Source organism: Phascolarctos cinereus, unplaced genomic scaffold, assembly GCF_003287225.1.
Source record: "Phascolarctos cinereus isolate Bilbo 61053 unplaced genomic scaffold, phaCin_HiC Scaffold_2;HRSCAF=192, whole genome shotgun sequence".
In the NCBI taxonomy this organism is placed as follows: Eukaryota; Metazoa; Chordata; class Mammalia; order Diprotodontia; family Phascolarctidae; genus Phascolarctos; species Phascolarctos cinereus.
Window position 1 is genome coordinate 394,134,250 of NW_027555625.1, and position 12,613 is coordinate 394,146,862.

General features: G+C 41.4%; 1 protein-coding gene across 3 annotated transcripts in view; it reads right to left on the reverse strand.

The window, feature by feature from the left end:
- Positions 1-2,665: 2,665 nt before the first annotated feature.
- The window catches only part of ATP10B (ATPase phospholipid transporting 10B (putative)), a 362,023-nt gene continuing 352,075 nt past the window's right edge, over positions 2,666-12,613 (reverse strand). For all 3 annotated transcript variants that reach the window (XM_020992355.2, XM_078150541.1, XM_020992354.2), the window contains 2 exons: positions 11,875-12,062; positions 2,666-8,516 (listed from right to left, as the gene is read on the reverse strand). In XM_020992355.2, the coding sequence (XP_020848014.1) occupies positions 8,057-8,516; positions 11,875-12,062 (648 nt within the window). In that variant the 3' untranslated portion in view covers positions 2,666-8,056. The remainder of the gene's footprint in view (positions 8,517-11,874; positions 12,063-12,613) is intronic.

Here is a 12,613-nt window from a genome sequence, read left to right on the forward strand (position 1 = left end):
TGAACCTGGGCCTTCCTGACTCTAAGGATAGCCCTCTGTCCACTACACCAGCCTGTCTCTCTGTACATGTTGACTCCCTGAAATTCTCTGCTTATCTCCTTCTGAGGGGAGTGGACCTTTTCTCAGGAGAAGCCTCTCAGGGCTTTGGAAACCAAGGGGAGCAGGAAATCTCCCCAGTTCCCGCAGGCAACCTGTGAGTCAAGAGCAATGGGGGTGCTTTAGGGCTTGTGTGAGATCCATGTAGCAATCTAGCCTTTGGGAAGGTAATAGCCAGTTTTTTAGCATTTTTTTTTTAACATCTTTCCAGCCAACTTGAAACCTTAATTACCTCCATAGCTTCATGGGGTTCCACATCTGTGACTGACCTTATCCCAGCAGGCTAGTCTCATAGTCAGCCCTTCCTGGTGGCTTTTGACAATGGGATGATGATAATTTCCTCTCCTTTTCCCCCCAGTGAGCTTTACTGCCTCTGACACCTTCCTTCTCTTCATGAGATCTCAGCCAGACTCTGAAGATCCCTAGCAGTCTGGAACATTCCCTGGTCTTTGCTGCTTTCTCCTACTGGGGCTCACTGCCTTTTGTGGTTTCCCTCGGGTCCATTTTCTATTCCTCACACCAGTGAAAGGCCTTCAGCTGTGCAGTTATCCCTTTCCAGATGCTAGGTGGCACCAAAATACTTTGTAGAAAAACAAAAATCATTTTTCTCGGAATTTTCCTCAATTGCCCATGGAGAGTCCTCTGCAGGTTTGGTTGTGGAACGCTGGTAAAATTCAAAGCATGGGATATTTGCTTTCTCTGCCTCCTGCCTTATTGCCAGGGGTCCTCTGGCTGCCCATTGCAGTATATTTAGCCCACCCTCCCTGGCAGCCAGGCTCTGCCTCTTGAGAACCAAAGGTCTGCCTTCCATTTCCTCAGACTCCTTATCAGAATACAGCAGTTTGGTGCTATATGCCCTCAGGGCCTTGACCATTGCTAATCTATGACAGCCTCTTAGTAAATTTACATTTTTTTGGTAAAGGTTAGCTGTCTCCAAGAATGATAGTAATGACAAGAATTTCAGGAATTGTGACAGGACGGTGAAGAGAAGACTTTCTTCATTCCCTAAAATCATATTGTTTCTTTTTGTTTTTTCTTTTGTATTGGGATCCCCAGTGCCTAGCCTAATGCCTGGTAGGAAACGCTTAGTCAGTGTTTGCGGATTTACAAGTATTTATCATTTACCTCTCCTCCCACACTCTGTGATCCAGTTCAACTGGCCTTCTCTCAGAAGTCGAGTCACTTGCCCATGTTCACATAGCCAATACATGTCAGAGATGGGACTTGAACCTGAGTCTTTCTGATTCTGAGACCAGTGTGCTTAATCAAGTATGCCATGTTGCCTTTCACATTTTGTTTATAGTTTTCCTGGTATTGAGCCAAACATGCATCCCTTGTATAAATACAATCTAGTTATAGTAAATAATATCTTTATTATGTTTCTGTAGCCACTTTACTAGTATTTAATATTTTTGCACAGATATCCATTAGGCATATCATTTTATCATTTTCTTTCTCTGCTTCATTTCTTCCTAGTTTATGCATTAAGACCACGTTGGCTTTATAGAAGGAATTTGGTAGGATCCCCTCTTTCTCTATTTTTATAAATAGTTTACATCATATGGAGACAAATTGTTCTTTGAATGTTTGTTAACATTCACTAGTAAATGTATCCATCCTCTCCCACCCTACCTTTGGAAGTTCATTTAAGGCTTGTTGGGAGAAAAAAAGATTCTGAGATTTCATTATATAAATCCTCTATTTCTTGTTCTGTTAATCTGAGTATTTTACATTTTTGTAACTATTCATCCACTTATTTGTTATTAGTTTTGTTGGCATATGTTGCAGGTCAGGACTGACTCGGACTAGTCTTGGGCTTCAAGTTCCAAAATGGAAAAAAATGAGGCATTCATAAACCATCTAACAGTTAACAAAGGGAGACTTACTTAGCCTAATCAGGGAAAGGATATTTTTAGCAAGGATACACATTGGTCTCTGCTTTCCTGCCACTGTTTTGACCTGGTTTGCCAATGAGAAGTCTGAAGGAAGAGATACCCCTGCCTCCCTGTGGGCTGCTTTTTTTGTTTGTTTTATAGGCAACTGGGGTTAAGTGACTTGCCCAGGGTCACACAGCAGTGTCAAGTGTTTGGTCTGAGGGAAGATTTGAACTCAGATCCTCCTGACTTCAGGGCTGGTTCTCTATCCACTGTGCCACCTACCTGCCCATGGGCTGCCTTTTTTATGAAGACCACTAGAAACCTATGTCAGTGGCCCAAGTCTTAGTCTCTGGAGTCACTTAAGCCTATATAGCAGATATTGCTCTTATCACATAATTGGGCACATAGTAAGTGCTATATAAATGTTAGTTATTGTGATTTCTTATAGAATACAATACAGAATAACTCTGTAGTTATAATTATTAATTGTATATTTCTCTCCAGTATATATTCTTATACATTTCCCCCCATATGGCCTTTTATACTGAGTCTTGCAGGGTAAACTTTTCTTGGTAATGCCTTTACTTATTTTCTTTTGAAATAGTTATGTTCCAAGATTTTCTCTTCCTTATGTTAATTATGTCAAATCTTGAGTGATCCTGACTGTGATTGCTTGGTACTTGAATTCTTTCTTTTTCTTTTCTTTCTTTCTTTCTTTTTTTGGTTTCTTATAGCATTTTTTTTAACCTGGAAGCTCTGAATTTTGGCTATTAATTTTGAATTTCATGAGGTGACTGGTAGGGTATTTCTATTTTCACTTTGCTCTGTAGTTCCAATAACTCTGGGTAATTTTCATTTATGACTTATAAAAATATGGTATTTACTTTTTTTTTGTTTGCTCATGTTTTTCAGGAAGTCTAATGCTTCTTAAATTATTTCTTCTAGGTCTTTTTTCCAATTGTTTTCAATAGTACATACAACACACCCTGTCCTCCCCTCCCCCTTTTTTTTATAATCTTTTAATTTTGTCCTCGTATTTTTTCTTGGAGTCATTGAATTCTTTTTGCTCTATTTTGATTTTTAGGGAGTGTATTTGGGTAAGTTCTTCTACCTTCTCTTCTAAGCTTATTTTTCTTCTCATTCTTTTCTTTAGAGCTCTAATTTCATTTATAACTTCAGCTTTTGTCTCTAGCTTCTTTTCTTCCAGCCACTCTTAGACACCTTGTAGCTATTCAATTCTTCTTCCCTCCCCACTATGATCCTATTTGTACTTGTGGAATCTCTCCTTATGGGTTTGCCTCTTACACGTCTCTTTAATCCAACTATTTCTTCATAGTGCTTGGTGTATAAATAATAATAGTAATAATAGTTAACATTTATGTTGTGATTACTATGTGGCAGATACTCTGCTAGGAGCTTTACAATTATTATCTTCTTTGATTCTCATAAGAACCTTGGGAAGTAGGTGTTATTATTATCTCCAATTTACAGATGAGAAAACTGAGGCTAGGAAAGGTTAAGTGCCTTACCTAAGGTTGCACAGCTAGTGAATGTCTGAGGCCAGATTTGAACTCAGGTGTTCCTGCCTCCAGGTCCTGCAATCAGTCCACTGCACCCTCTAATTGCCCTCCTTCTGTTTATTCATATTTCTAGTCCTGGTTTCTAGTTTAGAACTTTGTGCCAGAACCAGGTGCTGCCTCCTTCTACACTCTTGAATTGGGTGCTTAGTTCTTGTTTGGTCCTGATGTCATGTTCTTGGGCTCTTGACCCGGCTTCAACAACCCATTTGTGTCTGTGCCCAGAGTATTAGAAGCTTTCAAATCCCTTGTGGAACATATCTAGTCAGAGCATTGAGGACTTCAGGCTGGTCTAAGGCATTCTAGTTAGAATTCCCCAAGGTTCTCTAGCAGAGGACTTCGTCTTATGCTCCTCAGTCCACCCCAGGCTCCACACCCTTAAGAGAAAGTTTCAGATTTTGGGTACTCCTGGAGTATCGGTAGTAAGAGTTCTAGAAGGTTTCTAATTATTTACTTCTCCTTGTGCTGTCTCTTCCACCTATATGTTCCAGGCACTGTGTTAAGTACTGGGGATACAAAGAAAGCATCTGAGTTGATGCCCTGTAAGCGGTCAGTGTAAGCTTGTCTGAAGCCATCACTTCAGGTCTGATTTCATGTCCTATTCTTTTGCCACACTCTTTAAAGGGGCTTCTATTCTTTGGCCATGTTTAGGGGCCAGTGTGGCTTGCACCTAGGAACCTAGGAGTCAATCTCTTTCTAAATGGTTGGACCTATGTTTTGAGGTATTTGGGCTTAACCAAGTAGCTTTAAAGGGAAGAGAAAAGTTGGAAGAATGGGGAAATGATGAAGCCATTTAAACTAGCTTATTGAGTGTACTTTGAAAACAAAACAAATGAAAAATCTCTCTCATTCCTCCTGCATTGAATGCTCTTCCTCTGAAACCCCTTATCCCATGTTGCTCTTTCCAGCTAAAAATGTATTCTCCTTTAAGCCAAAAGAGATTATTCCATAATGGGAGAGTCTTTTTCCAGCCTTGTAAGAGAAATGATTAAACAAACCAGTAGGAAGAAAGGAAATAAGCCCTGATTAAGCACCTACTATGTGTCAGGCATTGTGCTAAGTACTTTACAAATATTGTATCATTTGATCCTCATAACTACCCTGGAATGTAGTGCCATCACTGTTCTCATTTTACAGTTAAGGAAACTGAAGTAAACAGAAATTAAGTGATTTGCCCAGGGTCACGTAGCTAGTGTCTGAGGCTGGATTTGAACTTAGGTCTTATCGACTATAGGCCCAGTTCTCTACCCACTGAACACCAAGCTGCCACTAGACTGCCTGGGCTGTACGAACATTTTTAGTTTCACTATTTGCAGTATCCTTCCTATTTTTCTTGGCCAATTTAAATTCTACCCAACTATAAAGATTCTGCTCAAGTCAAATCACCTATATGAAGTTTCCCCTGACCATTCCATTCCACAATGACATTTCTTCAATACTTTCTCTGGAAAGATTCCTGACTTTGGAATCAGAGGAGACAGATTCAAATTTCATTTCTTTAGAATCCAGCAATTTGGGGCAAGCCAATTAATCTTTCTAAGCCTCTGTTCCTCTTCTGTAAAATTAGGGGATTGGATTATGTGCCAACTAAGGTCCCACCTGACTCTAAATTTATAATCCTATGATTTTACAGTGGCACATAAATGGTAGCCATTGTTGTTGCTATTACTGTATTGCTTGTATGTATCATGATTCAGTCGTTTAATGACTGTGTGTACTGCCAGTATAGTATGGTACATAAAGAACTAGTCTTGAATCTGGGAAAACGTGGGGTCAAGTACTATCTCTGATACCACTAGTGAGACCCCAGGTAATCCCTCAATCTCTCAGGGATTGAGTGAACCCTCCAACTCTATAAGTTGCAGGGAAGGTTCTGACCTGCCTTGATAGAGGGAGTTTCCTCACCTGGGACTTTCCTGTACCCATCAAGATCTGGTTTTTACCCCTCTGTCTTGTATGATGGAATAGACTATCAACTTCTGAAAGAAGGTCTTCTATTTCTCCTGTTCCTCCTGCAGCACCATGTTGCGCCATGCACAATGTATATATATAATGAGTGAGTAACTTAATCAAGGAAATGGGGCTCAGAGAGATAGAGAAAGGCATTGATGAAAGAACAAGTTGGTAAGAGATTTCTGTTGATGGCTGCTTATGGAAAACCATTTATTTTTTTCCCTCTAAGAGAAATGATACGTCCATCTCTAGTCAGTCAAAACCAGATAAAGAGTATAAAATACATTAAATACAACCATTAGTATGAATTATCAGATACAAAGGGAAAAAATAATCCCACATAGTTAGTCTTTCCCCTGAGTTAGAGGGCAAGTTGAATAATCACATTTGGTTTTATTTTAAAAAAAGGAGGGGGGACAGAGACCCTGACAAGGTTTTCATTAAATGCTATACTCTCAGCATGATGCTCGGTGCAAGCTGGCATTTAGGCAAGAGGCTCCTGTTGTCTGTCATGGTCAGTACAGTTCTTCACAGCTCTGAAATAGAATGCTAGCCTTTGACCTTATGGGTTTTTGACATGTAGAGAGCTGAAGATATGCATAAGGTAGAACGTGAGGCATTTATGACCTCTGCATTTTGGTCTTTTCCTTTCTGTCATGAAAGGTTGCATTGTTATTGTTTTCCTTGGCATCACAGAAATCACCTAGAATTAACCAACTGTCCAGTGTTGGTCACACTAGATTATATAGGATATGAGAGGTAGAAAGACTCTAATAAACTAGTGCCAGGAAAAGTGACCAGGTTAGAAAGCTTTGAATGGCATCTTCAGTTTTAGAGTTGAGTAAGGAAAAGGCTGCTCAGTCACCTTCATCCTTCTAAATGGCAGCTGGGATATGTTCTAGCCTCTGAAGGGAAAGCTTTTTCATGGTCTATGATGAGTTGGGGATTGCAGATACAACAGTGGTCCAGGGATTTCTATATCCTAAAAGGATAGGAAGCTAGCCTCAGAGTCAAGAAGACCTGGGTTCAAGTCTTACTTCTGATGCATGCTGTGTGACTCTAAGTGATTCACAACCCCTCAGTGGCTTAGGCAACTCTTGAAGAATTAATAGTGGATGAGTTGCTGATATGCATTAGTAGAGGGAGATTCCTTGTTGGGAATTCCCTACACCAATGAAATCACAGGTCTTCTCCTTCTCTGACCCCATGGTCATCAAGCCATAAGAATTTTTACACAGGTTTCTGGTCTCTACAGTCTGGTGCTTGGTCTCTGATAGACAATTAATGGAGTACACGGTTGCCTTCCATGTTAACCTCAAATGATTGGGCATGTCCTTGAAACATCCTTAGCTTGCCTTAATCTAATTTATTTTACAGCTCTATAATTAATTTATTAACATATTACAACACATTGAATCCTTTTCATATTTTCAGCCCCTGATGCCTTCTAAGGGTAATGAGTTTCCTGAGCTTTCTACTCACTGTGTGAAGCAAGACTCCTTTTTCTGTGTTCCAAAACAAACTCAAGTGTCAATCTGATGTGGCCAAGTCCTAGTGTTCCCAGTTTTAGGTGAACAAGGTTATCGGTAATCCTAGCAGGTACTTAACGAATGCTTACTGAATGATTGAATGGATTTTTAATGTTGTCCTAGCTCTTCCTCTCTTCTTCTTGGGCTTGGCCTCACAGTCCTCGTGCATATACTTTTAATCCTTATCTCCCTATCATACTGTGGTTACCCAAAAGAAGTCCACCTTGGTTGTTTTGTCTTTTGGCCTACATCTAATGCTGATAAATTCATTGGAGTTGAACAGTGACTAATACTCAATTCTCTCTCCCTCCTGCTCTCTCTCTCTCTCTCTCTCTCTCTCTCTCTCTCTCTCTCTCTTTCCTTCTCTCCCTCAAAAAATAGATATCCAAAGTAATGAATTCAAATCTGGCCTTCATGGGGAAGGGGAGTGAGGTGGAGCAGCAACAAGTATTATCTTAAAGGTTCAATGGCCATTGGGCCTAACTTTGTGAATATAGGAAGGTTTGGACCTCTGGGTGGAAGTAACTCAGCCTCCTTTGCTCCAACTCTGGGCCTCTGTCTTCTGAAATTTTAGTTCTTCTCCAGTGTGTGGGCCAAATTATGGATGTAAGAAGCATTACACCCCCACAAACTGTTCATTAGAGTGATTCAGTGTTTGCAGGCACATTCTTGGAACTGGATGCTTGAGGGCCATTTCTTAAAGAATTGCCCTAAGTCTCTGTGCATGGAAATATTTTTCCATCCTGAAAAAGAAACAGACGACTTGTTTCTGTAAGATGGCCTGCCTGATGGTGGTAGAAAAGTCTCAGAGTGGCTGTCTAATTCCCAGTCTTGTTCTCTAGCCCTGGGAAAGCCAGCTCTGTCTCCAGGGAGGTCATTATTCTGATAGGAAAAGGGGTCAAGACTGCCCAGTGTTCTTCTACTTGCCCAGGAAGGATTGTGACTTGCTTGAGGTCACAAGATAACGCGTTATATGAACATGTTTGGAGTTTGTCCCTGCATGTGCAGCTGTGCGTGAGGCCCTTCATATAGTCAATGAGCTCTGGGATCGGCGATGGCTTCCTCTGCTTGAGTCTCCTGGGATGCCAATCTGTGGATCTTTGAACATTCCAAAAGCTTCGGATCCACTAGGTTCCAAGAGGTGTTCATCTGGGGTAGGTCTTGTTGCAGAGCCAGGTGAGCTTTGGTTATACCCCATATGACATGGATAGGATTGGGGGTTACTTCTGTCTCTATTAAGTCCACAGTCCCCAGTATGTCTTTTCATGCGAGAGGAGTCTTTTAGGGAGTTGTCCCTTGTTTCCTGTTCCGAGTTGGCATTGCCAGGGGATGGACCTGCTTGGCAGGCTGTAGATAATCTCCCTTGTTGTCTCTTCCACTCCTGGATAGCCAGCTCCTTTTTCTCTTTGGGAAGTTTGTCCAGTTTCTCAGCTTTCAGGAGGGGTGAATTTCCACAGGTGCCTTGCATAGCCAGCAGAAAATACCTGATGGGAGATGGAAAAATAATGAGTTCTTAACACTTATAAATATCTATAGTAACAGGCCCCAAAATGGGAATACTGTCTTGGCATTCGGGTCAGTTGAACCTCTAAATAGGTATCTTTGCTATTCTGGAAATATTGACTCTCAAAAGATTTATGTTTCAGTCCTAGGAACAGCCTGATGCCCTAACCCTGATGGCCCAAAGGACTGAGTGGGCTATGAAGAATTAGGTTAGGTTAGGTTATTTATCCAACAGTATTTTAAAGTGCTTTCTCTGTACAGAACACTGAAATAGAGGTTGGGAAGATGGAATGTCTAGATAAGACAGTACCAGCTTTCAGAGCGCTTACAAAGTATAGAGCTGACACAAACATATCTATAATTTATAATGATATGATACAGATGCAGGAAAGAGGTACAAAACAAAGTGCTTTTTAAGCTCCAAAAGGAATAATTGCTATGGACAGGGAGGATCAGGAGAAGCTTCCAGGAGTGTCATTTCATTGGAATTTAAAGGATGGGGAGGAAATCAGCAAAAGAAGAGGTAGAAGATGATATTCCAGGCATAGGAAATAGGATGAACAAAGGTATAGGGAGCAGGATACATTGGGGGCTGGCGTGGCTGGGATAGGAGATGATGAGAGAGGCAGAGAGTAATTCAGTTTGAGTGTGGGAAGGGAAGACATATGAGGTAGGGCCATGAAGACAGAATCAGAAGTAAGGCCGACTTATCTTTTGATGTAGACTAGTGTAGAATCTGCTCATTAATCATTCACACGCAGTAAGGCATAGGGGAAAGAACTCTGGACTAGCGGTCAGGGAAGTTGAGTCCTAGGCCTGGCTCCAACCGTTGATTTGTTACCTTTGGAAGGTGACCGAACCTCTCTGGACTTGAGGGCAAAGCCACAGATGAGTCTATTTTGTTGGTGGAGGGAGTAAAGAAATTGGGTCTTCCAGGAATTGAACTTGGTGAAAGACAAGATCTAGTATGTCTCAGAGAGAACATATGGGCCTTCTAACCTTGAATAGAAAGAGTGAAAGACTGAATTCTTTAAACTAGACATCCTGCTGAGCCAGCAATGATCACGACATTTGGCTCTATCCCCATGGTAGGGGACAAAAATTTTTAACTGAGTGTTTGATGCAGCTTTTTAGGAGAGAGAATAGAAGCAAAGATGACAGTGGGTAGATATGAATGTTAACAAAAATCATGCTTTCAACAAATGCCACATTGCAGTAAGAATGTGAAACTTGGTTGTGGGACTGAGAGGGACAAAGTCACTAGAGACTTCCTATGCAGAGACAGAGAGAAATCAATCTCATCTAAACTCTATGGAACACCACACTGAGAAGCAAGTGGAAATGAATCACAGTTTAGATGTAAGGAGAATATAATTGGTAAAAGAAAGATTGTATGTACATTTCCTAAATCTGGCACCATCCTGGTGGATTCACTAATTTGTGTCCAGGATTATAAGATGTAGAGTTGGAAAGAAAAGAAATTGTCAACTGTGAGTCACTTATTTTACAGATGAGGAAACTGAGACCCAAAGAATTTAAGTGACTTGCCTAAAGTCACATAGTTAATAAATTATAGATCTAGGATTCAAACTTGGGTCATCTGACTCCAAAACTAATTTTTTTTCCATCATATCATATTGTCTGCCCAAACAGCTTCATCTCCCGGGAATGATATTAACTGTTTCACAAACAAACTTTTTTCCAGTCAAGAATGAAATAGGTCATTTATATAGCTTTGTGCTCCTATTTTTCCTTGTCCTGTTTCTCTAGGTTTTGGGTGCATGAGGGGAATGGATGAAGATGTTGTCTGAAACTTATTATGAAAGTATATTCATTTCTTTTTTGATTCTGTCTTCATCTCCACTGAATCTGTGTCCAAGGAGGAAGTATTAGGTTGGCTATAGCCTAGGAAAACTAAAATCTGTGCAGGTGCAATGAATTTCTGGATTTACCTATGTGAGCCCCTGAAGAAGATTAGAGTGGGGAGCCCTTGAAGATTAGAGAGTGAGCTAAGGCCTTAGGCTTGGCCACATGGTCCTTGTGGATATGCTTTCGACCTTCCCACCACACACTGGTTACCCAAAAGAAGTCTTCATTAGCTCTCAGATAGTCTCTTGCCTGTATCTAATGTTGATAAATTCATTCAAGTTGAACGGTGACTAATACTCAGTATTCTTATTTTACTCCAAGAGCTAATTCTAAGATTATTTATGACACTGACCTGTGTGGCGATATGTTTCCTTTAGAGGCATTTGTCTATATTAGTCACTAGGGAACAATGAGTCAATGTGTCAGAAGGCTCATTTGGAGGTTGTCTGATGTTGGGGGCCTGGATTTTAATTTGCATGCTGATTTATTGTGATTGAACTTGTAATAATAGCACCTCCCTCCCAAGGTGGTTGTTAGAAACAAATGAGATCATATTTGTCTTTGCAAAGGTCTTTGCAAACCTTTAAGTGTAATATAAATGTTAGCTATAATACATTACTACTAGTTGTTATTATTATTAGTTTTGAGGAAATCTAAGATTTTCCCTTTGCTTCAGCTTACCCATTAGTAAAATGGAGAGCCCTATTCTGCTTATGTCATAATGTAATTGCCAAGATAAAATGATAAGACAGGTGGGAGAATGTTTATGAGGTAAAATACTATAGAAATGTAAGATAGCATTACTATTTTATAAGAAATTATAATGAACAGTAGACCTCATAATGATGTGTTTGTTTTTATAAAGTACTTCTTTTCAAAGTGCTTTTAAATTTAGTTTTATTCCTTTTTTCAATAATAACCTCGGATAAGACAAAATGGAAATGAAAAGTGTATTACTATACACATTTTATAGATAACAAATCTGAAGAGGTCACTGGGCTTGCCTAAGGTCACAAAGCTCCTCAGTGGGAGAGCTGAGACTAGAACCCAGGACTCTAGCTTAGTGCTCACGACACTCACTATTCCGTACTGTCGTTAAAACAGTAGCCCAATAGGCTCCCGAGAAATCTGAGCTCCTAATCCCTGGATTGTGGAGTTAGTGAGTGGAGTTGCGGCTCTAGGGTTGTTCAGGCATTTTCAGTCGCGTCCAACTCTGTGACTGACTTGGGATTTTCTTGGCAGAGAAACTGGGGTGATTTGCCATTTTCTTCTCCAGCTCATTAGACAGATGAGGAAACTGAGGCAAACATGGTGATGTGACTTGCCCAGGGTCACACAGCTAGTAAGTGTCTGAGGCCAGATTTGAACTCAGGCAGAGGAGTCTTCCTGACTCCAGGCCTGGTGCTCTGTGCACTGTGGTGCCACCTAGCCTCTCCGTGGCTGTAGGGAGAACAGTCCAAACACGCTAACCTTGGAAGGAGGGCGGCGACAGGTGTCAGGAGGCACACGAGGTAGAAGACAGGATCTGACATCTGCCTCTCCATGATCCAGTAGGGGTTGGCTGGGCTGCTGCAGGTGATGCAGAAGGCATTGTACAGGAGGGAGAACACGAAATAAAGCAGGAAGCTTCCCAGGAGCACAGAGCCGTGGATGAAAGTCTGCAAAGGAGAAAACATGGAGTGATGTCATGCTCAAAGTCAAGGGAAGCTGGCCACCAGTAGCAGTTCTATAAGGTGGTGTTTCCTCCTGGTTCTTAGGACTTCACTGCCAGGCCTGAAACAGGGGTGGGGAGCCCACGCCCCGAGGCCCCATGTGGCCTTCTAGGTCCTTGGATGTGGCCTTTCACTGAGTCTTAAGTTTTATAGAAAAAATCCTTTTATGAAGGGGATTTGTTCCGTGAAGTTTGGATTCAGTCAAAGGGCCACACTTGAGGACCTAGAGGGCCACCTGTGGCCTCGAGGCAGCAGGTTCCACCCCCGCCCTGGAGCTTTCCCCTCTGTGACTAGGGTCTTCTCCCCATGGAATACCCCTCCACCTCTCTGGCAGCCTCTACTATTCCTGAGTTCCTCTTGGGGCCTACATTTTGGGGATGGGCCTGGGCTGTCCATGCTTAATTCTCCTCCTCAGCTCTGCCTCTGACTCTCAGGACATCTCCACCACATCCCCACTCAGGTGCCTTTCCCTTTCTCCCTCAGGTCCCTTTTGTATG